This window comes from Megalobrama amblycephala, linkage group LG3 (assembly GCF_018812025.1).
Source record: "Megalobrama amblycephala isolate DHTTF-2021 linkage group LG3, ASM1881202v1, whole genome shotgun sequence".
NCBI lineage: Eukaryota > Metazoa > Chordata > Actinopteri > Cypriniformes > Xenocyprididae > Megalobrama > Megalobrama amblycephala.
In genome coordinates, this window is record NC_063046.1 from 591,516 (window position 1) to 611,413 (window position 19,898).

The 19,898-nt window shown below is 42.4% G+C and overlaps 1 protein-coding gene across 1 annotated transcript; it reads right to left on the bottom strand.

Moving 5' to 3' along the window:
* Window positions 1–663: 663 nt before the first annotated feature.
* Window positions 664–5,718, bottom strand: LOC125264221 (macrophage mannose receptor 1-like). Its single transcript, XM_048183428.1, has 5 exons — window positions 5,614–5,718; window positions 5,390–5,428; window positions 4,941–5,297; window positions 3,697–4,038; window positions 664–3,532 (listed from the first exon to the last, which is right to left on the bottom strand). The coding sequence occupies exons 2-5, from the start codon at window positions 5,424–5,426 to the stop codon at window positions 3,177–3,179; spliced, it is 1,092 nt and encodes a 363-aa protein (XP_048039385.1). The 5' UTR covers window positions 5,427–5,428; window positions 5,614–5,718; the 3' UTR covers window positions 664–3,176.
* Between the last annotated feature and the right edge of the window lie 14,180 nt (window positions 5,719–19,898).

Consider the following 19,898-nt stretch of genomic DNA (forward strand, 5'->3'; position numbering starts at 1 on the left):
TGTATAGGCCCATGTTAAATTACAGTACCAGTCAAAAGATTGGACACATTTTTTTAAAAGAAGTCTTAAGTCTCTGGATTCTCATATGTTTATGTCAATTTTCTATACAGAAGAGTCCACAAATGCCTCCTAAAGAAGAACAGGCCATGTGATATTCCAGGAACTAACAGAGGCTTCCAGAGATCACTATAATATGCAGATAAACACTTTTGAAGACAATAAATACACAATTGCGACAATGTATACATGTATTGCCTCAGAATTTGCATCTGAAAAGTGCTCGCTCGCTCTGTGGCCGTGGCCGCATTAGCGGAAAATGAGCTGAATCACAGGCGTCTGACGTGTCTCTTTTCATACAGATTACATAAACAGAATTTTTGTTTTCGATTTGACTTACATGATTTGAAAACTGACATTTCAATGTTTCTTTAGACATAAGTCTAATTTTTTTGTGATTAGTATTCACTAAGTTACAGTTGATTTTCTGAGAACTATCAGATTAGGGAGACGAGAGATCACACATCATGTTCGTTTTCTTTATTTTACAAAAAGCACAACATTTTGTTTTTACTCTGAGTGTACACAAATAAAAGATATTCAACAGATTAAAATGGTGTATAACTCTTAATTGAATGTGCAACATTGACTGAGTACTTTGAGTCTCTTTCACACTGGTAAGAAAAAAACTGAGGTGGTATCGCTGGCGATACCTCAGACTCCAGAGTGTTAAGGAAATATTAAAATGTCCAGTTTCTTAATGTTAGAGGAACATCATTTAAAGGATAGTTTGATGTTCATGAAACATTTGAACACCTGCTGTTAACAAGCAGAATCACTGAAGGAAAGAGAAACAACAAGAACAGAAACTACAACTGACTTCAGCCACAGCCTTAGATGAATGATGTTTGCTTTAGTCGGACTCTTGACGTTTGCTAGTGTATTTCTCTTTCAGCAATTGCAGGTATTTTCAGAAAATGATTCTGCATTGATAGAGAGACTGAGAAGACAGATCAATATGTCTGTTTTATGTCTGGCAGTCAAATGATTTAAACAACAGTTTTTTTCTCTAGTTTCATTATTTTTGTTTTGTTTTATTAACTTTTCAGCATTATCACAAGTTCACTAAACAACACTAAAGAAATCTACAAACTAAAATGAAATGCATGCAATATTTAAAAAAACAAAACAAAAAAACAACTCTAACCATCAAACCATCCCATATTATAAGAATAATTTCATAAAATTCACCATCATTAAAAATTCTAAACATAATACAAAAATATATTCTATAATCATTTAAAAGTCTGCACATATAAGGAATTGGTGATCTCTGGTATCTTTCCGTTTCGGCATCTTGGAATTGTCCACTTATTTGAATTCCTCATCTGGCGATCTGTAAGTAGCCAGTCTCTGAAACTAGACTTATATAACTTTTAGCAAAAAGACACAGTTGAGTTTGTCTTTCCATAAGGGTACACAGTGCAAGGTGGCCAAGAGCATCAGAATACCCCAGGTACCTTTGACCGAGTATAACTTTACAGACCCTGTTTCTTACAGGCACACTTTCCAGTCTTTTGGCTTAAACTGCGGTCAAGGAACTATGACAGACTGGAACCGCATACTCCAGCACTCAGCACACATACCCTTTATAGATGGTAACCAAATAAGGAACAGAGACACCAAATTTGTTTAAACGACAGGACAAAAAGCTTTCTGTTAGCCGAGGACAATATGTGGTCCACTAGACAATCCCATTTCAAATCACTCTGAATAATGACCCACAAAACTTTAGTACTGTCACAAATTTCCAAAGTGTTCTGATCAGTGGTGAATAAAGGCTTCACCAGTTCCCGCCTCGCGCTAGTGACATGCAAGACCTTGCATTTCTTTGGGTTGAGTTTCAGTTTCACCATTGTTGAGGTTTGTATGATGAGAGTTGTTGTATATGTGTCAACTATTACACAAGATGTTGTCAGTTGTCAGTGGCTGGATTTGTTTATTTCTTTTTTCATTAATGTTTCAATGGCATTGATTTAATTAAAGATGCTTGTGAAACATGTTTACAAAGGGATGCAAATTTATGAAGATTAGAAAAAATAACACAGCAGGACAAATCACCCAGAAATCATATTATTAGATGCCCAAAATTGGTTTAAACATGATCAGACAAAACTTGCATGACAGCAAAAACACAACAAAGTGAAAGAATATCACATCATCTATTGGATGACGTATTGTTGAGATCTTTGTAAAAGGTGAGGGTTAATTTTACTTATGTACAAGATGGTGAAATAGAGATATTATAAAAGGGTTGTTGCCTTTATCTTCAAGCCATGACACGTTTACGATGATCAAATCAGATATTTTTGAATAATCATCTATGGGCTGGAAATATTCCTTTATTTAAACAACTTCAATTTGATCTGATTGTTGATGATTGCATCGTAAAATAAGTGCATTAAAAATATTTAATCATTATTGTTTAATACAGTAAGTTTACCAAATGTTTAATTAAATCTCTCCAAAATAGACTTCAGTAGTAATTAATATTGTAAGCTTTGTCTAATTCTGTTGTTTATATTGTATTCTTGAGTTCTGTAATAAAATAAGGTGATCAGACTCTGAAGTACACATACAGTATTGTTTTCCCCCTTTAAATTATGAACTATGCGTCAGAATATCTTGACCCCTTTTTTTCTGAGTTTCACAATACTCAATTAAAGACTGTAAACTGAGGTTGGTGTCTTTAGAAGAAGTTTCTGTGCTGAATTTGACACAAATCACAACAATCGCTTACTATGAGCACAGCCACTGATTCAGGCGACAGCAGAATCTTACGCTCATATTTGAAGCTTACGCTTTTCAATGGAAGTGTGATAAAGGCCTATTGAAAAGGTAATCTTCACAGAGATGATAGCGGCAAACCGTTAAAATTTCGAAATGTAACAAAGCCTTGTTTACTGAAATCAGCAGTTTGATACGTGTGCTGAATGATTCACAACAAAAGATTCTCAAAGCTTCATGAAACAGTGTTTTGAAAGCAACCATCACCCTCAGATACAACTGCCTACTGAGGGTGAAATTATTACTTTACAACCATGTGATGAATGAAATGAAGTTAAAGGAAGTGAACACACAATCATTTGTTATCTTACATGAAATGTATGTGTATCCATTCACTCATAATTTCTGCAGATGAAGTTGAGTCTGTCAGTCTCAGGGCGGCTGATCCAGCGCTGATCTCCTCCAGACTGAACTGCTCCAGATCTCACAGCAGAATCACAGTTCTCTGAATCATCAATCGCCCAGTTCTGATAGCACACGGTGTCTCCACTCACCCAGTACCAGATGCCCAAAATGTGGGAGTGACGTAAACCCAACCACACCTCCTCAGTAGACGCCTGTTTAACCACATTCATCACCTCACGCTGAATCTCTTCTGAATGAACCGAGACCAGATCCACATGATTCTGTCTGCAGTATCTCAGAGCTTCAGACCACGTCAGCTTCTCTTTGATCAGAATCAGTTTATCTGGACACAAAACAAACCACAAGCAGAAACTAGAGAGAGACTGATCAAAAACAACATGCAGAACAAACACTGTGGAGGAATTTGTCATGTCAGACATGTAGTGTGAAATTTAAGATATCTGGAGGTGATGGATGGATTGTGTGTGTTTGTGAGGATCTGCTCACCTTCATGACACACAAAAGGAAACTCTCTGTTGCAAGAGACGTCATTCCATTGTCCCTGAGCGTTCATAATCTCTGTACAGTTTTCATTCCTTCCATCATTATTAGGTTCACCAGTATTCCAGTATCTGAATGAGGAGTTACTCTGATCTGACCACTGCCATGAGTCTCTGAACAGACCGATCCAGACATCACCAGATATGTGACTATCATTGATGAACTTCTGAAGCTGTTGATTCTCATTCTGGTTCCTCACACTGACCAGATCAATGTGATTCTGTCTGCAGTAACTCTGAGCTTCTCTCCATTTCTTCGTCTGGTTGACAAAGACGAGTCCTGTGTTCACTTTAAGAAAAACAAATGGAAACAGATTCATGAATCAGTTTGTTCATTATTCTTATGCTGCTTTATGGTTTGATGTGAATAAGAGCAGCAGTGGAAACATCAGAAACACGTGTCATTCAAAGACTGTTTCTACAGCTGATGATATATTAAATATTCACTATATATTCATGATGATTTTGATGATAAAACATTACGTATCATTTGTGATGATTTTAATATAACTTTATATTTCTTCATTATGTTTTGTTACACATTTCTCTAGAATACTTGATTCAGACACAAAGATCTGAATGAGAGAAACATCAAACAGATGAAGATGTTTCACTGCTGCTGAAAATATTTGTTAGCTAGACCTAGAAATATATCATTAAAAAGTTAATTCATAATGTTGAAGATTATTAATATATACAAATGAATATTGTTGCAATATTAATATTAATGTTAGTGTTTGTCTTGTTCATTTAAAGTTCATCTAAGAATGACGTTTTTACAGGTTTGTGTTGAGATCCTGAAAGATGAATGAATCAAGCTCTCTCTTATGTAAATAAAATATGTCAACAACATCTCATCTTCAAACATCTACTTAAACAAGGTTACTTTTGAGAATTAAAATCTTCACAACAAAATTACTATTATCTATTTATGTAAAAAGTGAACACATTAAAATCACACTCAGGTGTATTAAGACAATAATTGAAGTTTTGTTCATAAATATCAAGATGTGACAGGTTGTCTATTGCATATTGAAATTTTATCCATTCATTAATTACTTACGATATATGTTAGTCAAAACAATGGTTTGATATTTTTGTATTTTATGTAATTATGCTCTAAATTCTCTAGTCTCTCTAATGGCAGATTCACACAGTTATCCCAAGTGACAACAAAAGAGCTGAACTTACTGTTGTTAGATAAACTGCAGATGAAAGTCAGGCTGGTACTACATGGGAAATCATGCCATTGTCCATTTCTCATCATAGCACAATAATCTGTGCCATCAGGTTGTCCAGATCCCCAGTTCTGATAGAGCGCAGGATCACCTGAAGACCATTGCCATTTATCAACACCCGTCTTCTGCAGCCCAATCCAGACACGTCCATCATTCACACTCTTCTTCAGCTCGTTCATGTCGTTCATGTTGTCAACGGTGGCCAGATCTGTGTAATTCTCTCTGCAGTATCTCTGAGCTTCAGTCCAGGTCTTCCTCACGTTTATAAAGTGATACTGACGCTGAACACATTCAGATACGGAGCAGAGAGCTGTGAAAGAGAGGGTTTGATTTAATGCTTTTCATAACAGAGTCAAACCTGATGAAACTATAAACCATCAATAAAACAACAAACACACTCACCAATGAGAAGAAGAATGAAATATAGAGTTTGCTCCATTTCTGAGGAAGAAACACATTGAAAAACTCAGATATCAAACATTCACAGATTCTTTTTGGAGTAAAATATGACAGTTTCAGTTAGTATCTGAACAGCAGCATGAATTCACTGTACATCATCATTCAGACAATATTAACATCTCAAAGTCTAGTTGTGTTTGAAGAATGAACATGTGAGTTGTTCTTACTTTAGAGGTCGTGTGTTTCTGTCCTGAGTCTGATGTTTCTGTCTGCAGCTTTAAACAGTGTGATCATTATATCTGCTCTCATCCCTCATTCAGAACATCATTTGTGTATTGTTCTGAACTAATTTTCATATTCACTTCCTCTATATTTGTGTATTTGTCCAACTCCTTCCCTTTATTTGCATCTTGATGTCTGTGTCAGTCAGTGTCAGTCTATATGAATATGGACCTTAATTAAATATTATGTATGTTTGTGTTTCTCTGTTTTGGGCCACTTTTTATCTGGTGCTGGTGACAAAGAGGGAGAAACGTTTTTCTGCTCTCATGGGCTTTCTTCTTTTCCCTCTTCTGAGAGCAGAGATCCCTGGTGTTGAGGAGGAGACATTCACAACAGAGACGAGATAAAGACGTTAAAGTGCTCATATTGTGCTTTCATTCCCCTGAAGTTCATTTATAATGTTAGTAAAGGTTGTTGGACTCTCATTATCCCACTGAAATAATATCATCATCTTCTGCTGCTGCTGTTTCAGTCTTATTTCCTCTAAATACTGGATTGTGATTGGCTGGAATGCGGATATTAAAACATTGTTAATATATATATATTTTTTTCAGTATTCATTTTTTCATGAGATTTACATTTATTTTAATTATTTTGTTTTGTTTCATATTCCTGATGTTTATAAAATATGAACACTTTTGCACTTAAACACATCCACATCATTTTCTTATGTCCACATCACATGTAGACATTCAGTCTGGACAATATTTACATCTCTGACGTGAAACAGGATAACAGTGAGAGTTATTGTTCTAGTCATATTTCATATTTAATCCAGTTTTATTCATCTATTAGTTTTATTGCAGCTACAGGAATGTTACACTATAACTGTGTTTCAAATCAGAAGAACAGAAACTACAACTGACTTCAGCCACAGCCTTAGATGAAATCAAATGAAGATAAAAGACATTAAATCTCTCCAGATCTCAGCAGAGGAGGATCAACTCCACAAACAGCATTACCAGCTTATTACTAACCAGATTGACTTTATTTCTGTCAGACGTCTACAGAAGTTGCTATTGATAATCAACAGAGGTTTAGATGTTAATGTTTGGTTGAAAATAAGTTTTGATATAAAATACCATCATGGTGATCAATGTTTGCTTTAGTTGGGCTCTTGCTGTTTGCTAGTTTATTTCTCTTTCAGCAATTGCAGGTATTTTCAGAAAATGATTATGCATTGACAGAGATTGAGAAGGCAGATTAATATGTCTGTTTTAAAGACAGTTACTGCACTAAAATTTAAACCAGTGTTTGCCAAACTGACTAGTGGTGCCACAGAATCTCAGCTTTTTTTCCAATTTAAACAGCCTAAAACAAATATCGTACCATATAATAACCTTTTACAGCATGTATTTTTAAAAATATATCGAAACACCAACATTTGAGCATGACCAAACGAAAATAACCAAGCAAAAAACACTGATATATTTCATACATATTTAAAGTTTAAATATTTATTTACCGCCAACTGGACTGTTCTCAGGAGAGAATCGCAGAAATGTCACAGTCCAGAAGACAGACAGACATCAACCCGGAACCACCACCACCCAAAAAATAAAATCAGGCAGTTCAGTGACAGCTACCTGGCTTACAGGGAAAGGCTATCAAATGCAGCAAAGAACTACCCAATTGTGCAACAGGTGAAGAAATGATTATTGTCATCGATATGTACTTGAAAGAACGCAGTCTCGACTGGGGCATGTGTCATTGTATCTGCACAGATGGAGCGGCATCTATGACTGGAAAAGTAAAAGGACTGGTAACTATAGTGAAGAACCAAAACCCAGATGTGCAGATTACCCCTGTACAGCAAAGCAATCGTCACAAAAGCAATTCACACAGACCTGACTGTAGCTTTAGAACAAGCTTTTCAAATTGTGAACTGCATTAAGTCACGACCTTTGAAGTCCCAATTGTTTAACATACTGTGCAATGAAATGGGGTCTGAACATCAGAGTCTGCTGCTGCATACGGAGGTGCGCTGGCTGCTTTCCCATGTCTATGAGCTTAAACTCAGGCAGTTTTCATCTGAGCACGACATACACCACAAAGAACAGATCAATGACGACTCATGGTGGGCTAATTAAGATTGCATACCTCACAGACATTTTTAGTCACTTAAATGAGCTTAACACAAAGATGCAAGGAAAGAATGAAAATATTTTAACAACAACAGACAAACTTAACGCTTTCAAGGCTAAACTCAAGCTGTGGCAAAAAATACTGAAAAATAAAAACATCGACATGTTTCCTTAAACAGCAGAGCACTCCGCTCGTAAGACACCAGTGTAGGATTTGAGGGCGAACCACACAAATGAATCTTCCAGATGATTTGTTCAAACATAATTCCACACAAAAACTCTACACTCCAGACTCCAAATCAACCCAGAGATTGTTTGATCCCAAAACATAGAAATAAGACAGACCTTCTTTTCCAACAAGACCTTTGAATGACCTCTGAAACACAGGATTCAAATCTCTTAAAACCCACAGAGATTCAGACTTTACATATCAAAAATGCATCAGATCGTTCCAAAAGATTTCTAGATGGACTTGTAATCAAACATCGTTCAACTGCCTAATTCTGTATCATGTTTTCAACCTATGCATGTGACTAGTTATGCTTAGATCCCTCACAATTCATGTAATTGTTCTAAGTTTTGAATAGATGATTGAAAGAGTGTGTTTACTATGTGCGTGATTGATTTCTAATAACTCAAAGGATGGCATGAATGAAAATGTATCATATTATTTTTATAGAAATCATTCTAAACTGTACTCTCTGCTAAGAGGAAAGTTAAGAGACCACAGATAACATGTAATTTATGGTGAAAGGAGGAGAAAAGCCACCTCTGAAACAAAGACGATACCTAATTGGTTATAACTCCTCAAAGAGGTTGGACAAACACCTCAGTTTAAAAATTCAGGACACAAACAAAGAATGAGACAGATGAGAAGACAATGACGACAAAGATCAGATTTGGGAGATGAAAATGGGTTAAGAACAAAAAGCTTCATTCAAGCCATCTAACTACTCTCGTCTCACTTTTCTTTTACTTAGTTTCCTTTCTTTTTCATGAGAGTCTCTAAGTCAAGTTTAATCAAAGTTTAATCAACTGCTCTACAGTCTTTGCCTGCCTCAAAATGTCAGACTTCAGCCATGAGGGAGACTCCATTCATCCGCCATTCATTCATTCACACGACATCAATCCGGACCTGAAAAGACCTGCAGCGAATCAAAGAACCCGGGAAACACCCTTCTCCAAGCCAAAGATGCTGACAAAGGGAATCCCCATTTAAAGACACACATGTCAAACGCAAGTATACCTCCAGATTCTAGCTGAACTGGTGCATTGATATAAAGCCTAATAATCCCGCCTAAGAAGCGATAGAAGGATTAAATTAATGACTGATGATTCGTTCAGATCAGGTCTTATGAAGTGCATTTATTGCATATATATATATATACTACTATATATATACATATATATATGTGGCAAGGGGGGCGTGGTTTAGCGAACCCTGCAGCGGGGGAGAGCATCAAGAGAGGCGCGGTGAGTGAGTGGGTTAAGCGCAAATAACAAACACCTGTCTCTTGTTGCAGTAATTGGCATGGAGAGAGTATAAAACGCCAGGAGAAACAGGAGCGAGTGAGAGAGAGAAGGACTGCTGGCTGCCACACTCCAGGATTGTTGTGTTTATTTTTGTTGGAGTGTTTATTGTTGATTTCTGACCGTTTTGTGCCTGTCTGCACACCCTTTGTTTTATGTTTGAAATAAAGAGCAGTCAGTAGTCAAAAGCCGACCCTGTTGTCTTTCCTCCTACAACACGAACATTGTTACAATATACTACTGAGGGGTGCCATGCTTTCAAAAAATTTGGGAACCACTGATTTAAACTGTTTTTATTTTCTCTAGTTTCATGATTGATTTAATTAATGATGGAGTTGAAAAAATTATTGAAAAAAGAAATGAACAAATTGAGCCACTGACACAACGTTTTGTGTAAATGTTGAGACCATAGACTGTAAAAAAATATGGACGTAGCGTCCGTGACGTCACCCATAGAGTTCTGAACAGCAGTTTTGACGCGTAAATGAGGCCGCGGCCATCTTAGCTGTGCGTCACCACACGTCACTCCCGGATAACTGAAAATGGGCAAAGAGGCGGGGAGGTGGTTTGAGCTGATATGATTGGTTGCTGAAACCACGCCCGCCTAGCTCGACGTGACCATGTTAGCAGCAAAGGAGCTATATATCTATCTTAGATACGATCTAAAATATTAATGAAGATAAGTTTTATTATCAGAATGTTCTAAAGGTTTACTGTCAATCTACAGTGTTTTTTAAGATATAGATGCTCCAACACCAGTAGTGTTGGTTGTGCAAATAACAACATGGAAAATCAAATGGGACTTCATACCTTTATAATGAAATAGAGATCGCGAGATGAATCCAATCTGTGGCACTTGGGTAAAATATGAGTGTCCATTGCAAAACAAAAAAACATGTCACATTTCTTCTGAATGATCTGCTCTCTGTCATCGTTCTTCAAGAAAGGATGCAATCTGAGTAGCGATCGTATCTAACAAACAAATGAGCTCGTGTCCAAAGTATATTTTTTCAAAATAGTGCAGCAGTTTTTTAGTTATAATATCCAAGCAGTGCTGTCAGAGTTGTATATCCTCCTGGTATTGTCATTGTAGTAAATCTCACAAACAAAACTTTCAGCCAATGAAACAATCCAACAACGTGTGTTGTTTATCTTCCCCATGCATGCACATCTACACAGACACACATCAGTCTCGAATATTATGCAGCAAGCCATATTTTATAATTGTATAAAATAATCGAGAAAAAAAGCACAAAAACGGCTGAGATGCCAAATTCAGCGGCAGCTGAGGTAACATGATGGCTCACAGACAGCAGCGCAATATACCTGTCACTCAAGTGACCACGCCCTTAATTATGCAGAACTTTAAGGCTTAATATAATTTAAACGGATAAGTTATAAAAAAATTCACCCCCCTCAGAGTTGTCATGAAGGGCAAAAATAGCAGTATAGACCAAAACCACAATTTGAACCAACTTGTAAACATGTTTTTTTCTGCTATAAACTTGGCCAATTTAACATGGGACTCTATGAGATTCTGCTCTCTTTTGGAGCCTGTCCCTAGCGGCCAGTCGATGAATCGCAGTTTAAGTTACTTCCGTATTGGCTTCACGAGAGAAAGGGGGAGGTTGCCGCTTGGTTGAGACACACTTATACATCAATACTCATCATACAAACCTCAACTATGGTGACAATCAAACATTTTCAGAAATAAATAGTAAAAGAATTCAGCTGCATAATTTGTTTGTGCCACAATGTATGCTGGGAATCTGAATGAGTTTTGTGTGCTGGCATGAAGCATGTCACCATTGTTGAGATTCATATGCTGATTGTTGATATCTGTGAGTGTATACTGTGAATAACAGGCCATTTCCCCCCCCCCAGAATTATCCTTAAACAAGAGAAAAACTAAACGCTTGTTTACAAAGGAATGCCAGCTTATGAAGAGTAGAAAAAGTGACACAACAGGACAAATACCAGAAATCATATAGTTGGATGCCTAACATTGGTTTAAACATGATCTGACAAAGCTTGTGTGACAGCAAAAACACAACAAAGTGAAAGATCTTTGTAAAGGCTGAGGGTTAATTTAACTGTAATTTTATGTAAGATGGTTAAATGGAGATATTATAATAGGTTGTAGCCTTTATCTTCAAGCCACACTGACTGAATTTTTGGCCTCAGTGAATAAATCATTATTTTTACCTTCAGTTTAAACTGAGCATCTGCTCTTTTCTCCCTAAAACAAAACCAAATGTTAGAGCAAGTTTTGCCTCACATTAACAAATTCAGCTAATCAAGTGCAGAGGTACAGATCTGCAATACCTTGAAACTTTACTATTACTATTATTTTAACAATATTTTTAGTTTTTAATAAAGGCCATTGGTCTTCTAACATTTGTATGGTTAGCTGTTTAAGCTAATTAAAACACAAGACTAACATTTAAATGTAAATCATCGGTTACCACCGAAGTACAACTTGTCATTTTCTTTGAAAGAATCCAGTCGTCACCGGTGTGCGGTGAATCTTGGGATAGGCTGGATACGAGTGGGTCTTTCACAGCCCGGGGAAAGAAGGATGCATTTGTAAGCCTTTGTCGACGCATTCGATTTTTCAAATACAACCTTCGAAGGATGCAGTATCTGAACTGAGACACAGCTTATGTATCCTCAATATGTTTAAATTATGATTTAAACCATGTTGGATTTTGTGATATAATTATCATTCTGATGTTGGGAAACAGTCAAGAGATGAGATTGCTGGTTATACATGAGTTTATTTGAGCTGCTGTTGTTGACACGTTCTTTTATGTTCAGCACAAAAGAATTAGATATTTTATACCCAACCTTCAATTTTTCATGAATAAACAATATTTCATTTAGCTGAGGCACATAATGTTCTCATTGATTCACATTCAACCAGTCATTTCTAATATAAAGTCATGATTAATACATGAAACTCAATATAAGAGAGAGAAGTACCACAGAGATCCTTAAAACACAAATGAGGAATTTAAAAAAACTCACACAATCTTCAGTTACATGAATTATATTATGATAAAACACAAAGAAAACAGTATAAACATATAATGACGAGTATATGATGCCCTTTGACCCCTCACAAAATTCAATTAATTCTGAAGTTAGTAAATAACACAAAAAGAGACAGAAAGAGTTTATAAAAGCAAACAGCGGTTCTGGATGTCAAATCTCTTAATTAACAACTTGACAACAAACGTCAATATTTGAAACTGTTTATTTAGTCTTACATGATACCCTACTGTGTAAGTCTCTTTTATTTTATTGTGTAACCATATAGACACAGAGATCATAGCGGCAAACCATTAAAACTTCTAAATGTTTAAAAAAGTAACAAAGCCTTGTTTACTGAAATCATGTGACTTTGGCAGTTTGATAAGTGTGCTGAATGATTCACAACAAACCATGTGATGAATTAAACTGAAGTTAAAGGAACTTTAACTTTCATTTCCTCCAACATTATTAGGTTCACCAGTATTCCAGTATCTGAATGAGGAGTTACTCTGATCTGACCACTGCCATGAGTCTCTGAACAGACCGATCCAGACATCACCAGATATGTGACTCTCATTGATGAACTTCTGAAGCTGTTGATTCTCATTCTGGTTCCTCACACTGACCAGATCAATGTGATTCTGTCTGCAGTAACTCTGAGCTTCTCTCCAATTCTTCGTCTGATTGACAAAGACGAGTCCTGTGTTTGCTTTGAGAAAAACAACTGGAAACAGATTCATGAATCAGTTTGTTCATTATTCTTATGCTGCTTTATGGTTTGATGTGAATAAGAGCAGCAGTGGAAACATCAGAAACGTCTCGGTTACGTATGTAACCCTCGTTCCCTGAAGGAGGGAACGGAGACGTACGTCAGTAGTGACCGACGAATTGGGATATCGCTAGAGAGCCCTATCAGCTTCGAGTGAACTAAAACAAGCCAATGGAATTGGCGTGCGATATTTGCATAAAGCGCACCGCCTCCGACAGGTGTATATAAATAGGAAGCAGATGCAATCGCACTCTGTTTTTCGCTGAGGAGACAACTGGTGTCCGCACAACAGCGAGGGTACAGAAACTGTGGCGACGGGACGTACGTCTCCGTTACCTCCTTCAGGGAACGAGGGTTACATACGTAACCAAGACGTTCCCTTTCAGTCGGTCACTACTGACGTACGTCGAATTGGGATCCCAAATAAAGCGCCACAGTTACGAAACCCCTTCCAGTGCCCAGTGCAAGCTCTAGCCACCCGTCGCACCAATTGGGACGGTGAAGGGGGCGAGCTTACGCCGAGAGAGTCTACTGCTGTTCCGACATACCCACTAAGTAAACTAGACTACACTGGGGAAGCGAACCCGTAGGGGACGCTGCGGAGGCCACTACCTACCCAATGGGGGAGGAGTTTACGTGGAGAATACACATATGGACTGGCCCGGGGGGCAGTACGCATATGGAGTCCCTGGGATGGCTCCACCTGGGTAGGGGGAGACTCATCTGACAGGTGACAGCAGAGCTGGCTCTGCTAAGGGAAAGACACGGACTCGCCGTGGGGAGTTTTAAACCGTGGACAATTACACATATGGGACTGCTCACGTAGAGGAGTCACGACATATGGAACCCAGCCAACAGACAACGTCGGTGACGGATGTAGGCCTGGCATCAGACACTCCGCAATGTCCGAGCCGAAGGGGGAGGCGGAGGAACTCGACAGGGTTCGCCAAGCGGGGAACACGACTGGAGTAAAAAATATGCACGTATCCGGCCCAGGGGGCGGGAATGGCATTGCAAGCCGACACTTAGAGCAGGTTCAACGCGTCTACCGGCTAGTGGAAGCGAGTACACGGGAAGATACCGGCTCTACACGTAGGCTATAAAACCTAGCGAACGTGTTAGGTGTCGCCCAGCCCGCAGCTCTACAGATATCTGTCAGCGAGGCGCCCTGAGCCAGCGCCCAGGAAGAGGCCACTCCTCTGGTGGAGTGGGCTCTCAACCCAAGCGGGCAAGGCACGCCTTGGGAATCGTGCGCCAAGGCGATGGCATCCACTATCCAGTGGGCCATCCTCTGCTTGGAGACAGCTTTTCCCTTCTGCTGGCCTCCGTAACAGACGAAGAGCTGATCTGAGGTCCTGAAGCTTCGCGTTCTGTCCACAAACACACGCAGAGCGCGGACGGACAGAGCAAAGCTAGGGCTGGGTCTGCCTCCTCCGAAGGCAGCGCTTGCAGGTTCACTACCTGATCTCTGAAGGGAGTGGTAGGAACCTTGGGCACATATCCAGGCCGGGGTCTCAGGATGACGTGAGAATCACCGGGCCCGAATTCTAGGCACGCTTCGTCGACCGAAAATGCATGCAGATCCCCTACCCTCTTAAGGGAAGCCAATGCAACCAGAAGAACCGTTTTAAGAGACATTAGTTTCCTTTTTAGGTTGACTGATTGCAAGGCTCAAAGGGATGACCCGGAGAGCTGTGAGAACCAGGGTCAGATCCCAAGAGGGTACGGAGGAAGGGCGAGGATTCAGTCTCCTTGCCCCCCTCAGGAACCTGACGATCAGATTGTGTTTCCCCAGGGACTTACCCTCAACTGCGTGGTGATGTGCAGCGATAGCGGCAACATACACCTTCAGGGTGGAGGGAGACAGCCTTCGCTCCAGCCCTTCTAGCAGGAAGGAAAGCACGGATCTGACCGAGCATAATCGGGGGTCCTCTCGGCGAGAGGCGCACCATTCAATGAATAGGTTCCACTTCAGCGCATAGAGGCTCCGAGTAGAGGGTGCTCTAGTGGAAGTGATGGTGTCTACGACCGCTTGCGGGAGATCACTCAGAACCTCCGCATCCCATCCAGGGACCACACGTGGAGGTTCCACGGGTCAGGACGCTGGTGCCATAGGGTGCCCCGTCTCTGAGTCAGGAGGTCCTTCCTCAGAGGAATCGGCCAGGGAGGGGCTGTCGCAAGGAGTGTGAGGTCCGAGAACCAGGTCCGAGTGGGCCAGTACGGCGCCACTAACAAGACCTGCTCCCCGTCCTCCCTGACCTTGCACAAGAGTTGTGCGAGAAGGCTCACTGGGGGAAACGCATATTTGCGCAGACCCTGGGGCCAGCTGTGTGCCAGGGCATCCGTGCCGAGCGTGCCGCCGGTCAGGGAATAGAACCACTGGCAGTGGGCAGTTTCTGGGGAGGCAAACAGGTCTACCTGGGCCTCGCCGAAATGCTGCCAAATCAGCTGAACCGCCTGGGGGTGGAGCCGCCACTCGCCCGCAAGTACGAGCTGCCGTAGCAACTCCAGGCAATTGATATGCCAATGCAGCTGAGGCCCCGTCCAAAGACCCGACACTGCATGCCCGTTGTACGTGGCCCCCCATCCCGTGGCAGAGGCGTCTGTGGAGACCACAGCATGCCTGGACACTTGTTCGAGGGGTACTCCGGCCCGCAGGAACGAAGGATCCGACCACCGGATGAGGGTGCGACGGCAGCTCGGTGTCACGGGGACACGGAGCGTGCCGCGCTGCCACGCCCATCTCGGGACCCGGCCGCGGAGCCAGTGTTGAAGCGGCCTCATATGGAGCAATCTGAGCGGCATTACCGCGGCTGCAGATGCCATATGCCCAGGAGCCTCTGAAATACTTTCAGTGGGGCCGCTGTCCTGCGCTTGAGCATGCTCAGGCAGGTCAACACCGACTGGATGCGTTCCTCGGTGAGGCGCGCAGTCCGGGCGACCGAGTCTAGCTCGAGACCGAGACAAGAGATCCTCTGCCCGGGGGAGAGTTGCTCTTGTCCCAGTTGACCCGAAGCCCCAACCGGCTGAGGTGAGCTAAAACCATATCCCTGTGTTCGCACAACTGCGCTCGCGAGCTGGCCAGGATCAACCAGTCGTCGAGGTAGTTGAAAATACGAACGCCTTGTTCCTTGAGGGGAACAATGGCTGCCTCCGCAACCTTCGTGAAGACGCGGGGCGACAGGGCCAGCCCGAAGGGTAGGACTTTGTACTGATATGCTCGACCCTCGAACGCAAACCGTAGAAAGGGTCTGTGGCGAGGCAGAATCGAGACATGAAAGTACGCGTCCTTCAGGTCGATCGCTGCAAACCAATCCCGGGACGGACGCATTCGAAAACGCGCTTCTGCGCATCTTGAACGGCAACTTGTAAAGGTACCGGTTCAAGACGCACAGATCCAGGATTGGCCATAGCCCACCGCCCTTTTTGGTACAATGAAGTAGGGGGCTGTAAAACCCCGACTTCATATCGGCTGGAGGGACCGGCTCGATTGCATCCTTCGCCAGGAGGACAGCAATCTCCGCCCGGAGAACAGGTGCGTTGTCCAGTGACACCTGAGTGTAATGGACACCCCTGAAAACCGGGGGACGCCGGGCGAACTGAATCGCATAGCCGAGTCTGATGGTACAAATGAGCCAGCTGGACAGGCTGGGGAGCGCTATCCACGCTTCCAGACACCGAGCCAGCGGGACCAAAGGCACCACAGACGCACCGGGGGTGGGGCAGCGAGGCAGAGTACGGGGACCCGACTCGGACGGCATGGGAGCGGCCCGGAGTGTGGTCAGACTCTGCGAGGCAGCAGTGCGTATGGGAGACGGCGCACGGGGCGCGGCCTGCACCATCACACTGCCACCTGCTGGCGATGTGAGGGGGGGCTGCGCGTGACAAGGCAGGGCCTCGCACGCTGACAGCCGCAAGCAGAGTACGGGGACCCGACTCGGACGGCATGGGAGCGGCCTGGAGTGTGGTCAGACTCTGCGAGGTAGCAGTGTGAATGGGAGACGGCACATGGGGTGCGGCCTGAACCACCACACTGGAACCTGCTGGTGAAGTGAGAGAGGGCTGAGAGTGGCAAGGGGGGCCTTGCACACTACCAGCCACACCCTCTTGGGACCTGGAGGATCAGATAACAGTTCTATTCGTGGGTACCGCTGGACTCCGGAGAGCCAGCGGCGGAACAGACCAGAAATCTCCACCCGGCCCTCCTCCGGGGAAAGAACTGTTTACTTCAGCTGCAGGTCACCATATCCCCAGGACCACCTCCTGCTAACCAACTGGGTTGGCTGCGGGGAGAGTGGGCTGGGTTTTAGGCCAGCTTGTGAGATGAGCACATCGAGAAAGTGTACTTGACGATGACACATCCCAGCAAGACTAGCCAGGGGTGTTTCCGGACCACCATGGTGGACATTGTCTGGCCAGAGGCCTGCGCTATGACCTGCATCATGCGTAGCTCAACCCTGACTCAGAACTACCCACATGCAATGAGTGCTTTGGCCTACTACGGACTTGCCGGGGGCCAAGACCCATGCAGGGCAGAGGTGGTGTGCCCGTAGCACTGCGACCCCACCCTAAAGGGTAGTGAGAGAGAAAAAACTTGTAATGCAGATTATGGCCCCCTTGGCGTTCCATATTTAACACCAAAGAGGCTACAAAACTGCCAAGTTTTTCCATGCACGTCCGGGCACAGGGGGCGGGGCAAGGCGAGTGCGCGTCACACAACGCCCCCAGGGGCCCGGGAAAGCATGGTTGTCAAGTCTGAATCTGATTCAGCATGAGCACATCACGACTGTGGGACGCTCAGCATCATCTTCATTTTCAGAGCCCAACAATACTCTCTCCAATGTAGCAGTCGACATCTGATCCTCTGCTGGAGCTCCGACTAAGACGCTAGGTCCCTCATGAGAAGGACCAGCAATCCAAGCAGAAGCTACCAGCCATGTTGGACAGTGAACGTGGTCGTCCAACTGGACGACACACGGCGCACTGGGCGCCGACGTGGCCATGTTTTATTAAACATGAACCACCCACGGACATAGTCACAACATGTTTGCGATGCACTAGAGGAGTGGGGGGCCCACGGAGAATGGCTCGGCGGGTATAGCCCCACTGTGATCCTCTGGTCACCCAGGCTTATTAACCAAAGTAGTATTTTTCTTATTCAGAAAAATAAACTAGATCGGGGAATAAGTGAGGGGACTCCACCTCATTAAAGGCGCTTGAGTCTCGACCGTGCATCTAAAGCGCCAGACGACGCGCAGGGTTGCCATGGCAACGCGCGCTGTCAGCCGGCAGCTCGACGGCACACGGCGCGCTGAACGCTCAAGCCCTTACGAGAAAGGCGAGACAAACAACGCGCCGACGTGGGCATATTCTCATAAGAGAATATGAACCACCCACAAACACAGTCTCAGCACGCTAAGCAGACATGAGAGAAAGTGATTGTGGCCGTCAGTGAGGATAGGAAACGACCGCCTCCAGAAACGCACAGACAGAATGACGTCTTGAAAAAGACGCAGTGTCTGTCTGTGAAGCTCTTTTAGACGGGGAAGAGTCAGCTCTCTCGTGCTGAAGCACACAGGGAGTGACGCGATGTGTTCAGGTACACCACTCCCCGAACACACTGGGAGGAACCAGCCCAAATCGCAACAGACAACTGCGTTTTATATGGGAATTCAGTTGCTGTTAAAACAGCAGTTGAGAGCTTAAGCTCAGGCTCCCCGGGAAGCGCGCGACCTCGCTGTTGTGCCTTAACGCCAACACAAACAGACGCTGAATCTCCAAGGCTGTTTAGTTTCACTCTTGTGAAGTCTGAAGCTGGACACCAACTGTTGGCTCCGAAGCGAAAGACAGAGTGCAATTGCATCTGCTTCCTATTTATATACACCTGTCGGAGGCGGTGCGCATTATGCAAATATCGCACGCCAATTCCATTGGCTTGTTTTAGTTCACTCGAAGCTGATAGGGCTCTCTAGCGATATCCCAATTCGTCGGTCACTACTGACGTACGTCGAACGTGACCGACTGAAAGGGAACACGTGTCATTCAAAGACTGTTTCTACAGCTGATGACATATTAAATATTCACTATATATTCATGATGATTTTGATGATATAACATTAAGTATCATATGTGATGATTTTAATATAACTTTATATTTCTTCATTATGTTTTGTTACACATTTCTCTAGAATACTTGATTCAGACACAAAGATCTGGATGAGAGAATCATCAAACAGATGAAAATGTTTCACTGCAGCTGAATATATTTGTTAGCTAGCTCTTAGAAATATGTCTGTAAAAAATTCATTCAAAATGTTGGATTGTAGACTATTAATATATACAAATGAATATTGTTGCAATATGTCAATGTCAATTTTATTTCTATAGCACAACTACACACAACACCAGTTGACCAGTGTGCTTAACATCAATGAAAAAGACAATAAAAAAGAAAAGAAATTATATATATATATATATATATATATATATATATATATATATATCTCACCATATATATATATATAAGAAAAACCATAAAACAAAACACACAATACAATACATTTCATTCTTATTCATATGCTAGTCCAAAAAGGTAAGTTTTTAACCTAGATTTAAAAACAGATATGGAAGGAGCAAATCTAATACTGAACGGTAACGCATTCCACAATCTGGGAGCAGCTACTGAAAAGGCGCGGTCACCTCTACTTTTCAGCTTTGTTTTTGGAATACGTAACATTCTCTGATTAGACGACCAGAGAGACACAACTGGACAATGTTCTGTCAGTAAATCCAAAAGGTAAGGAGGGGCCAAACC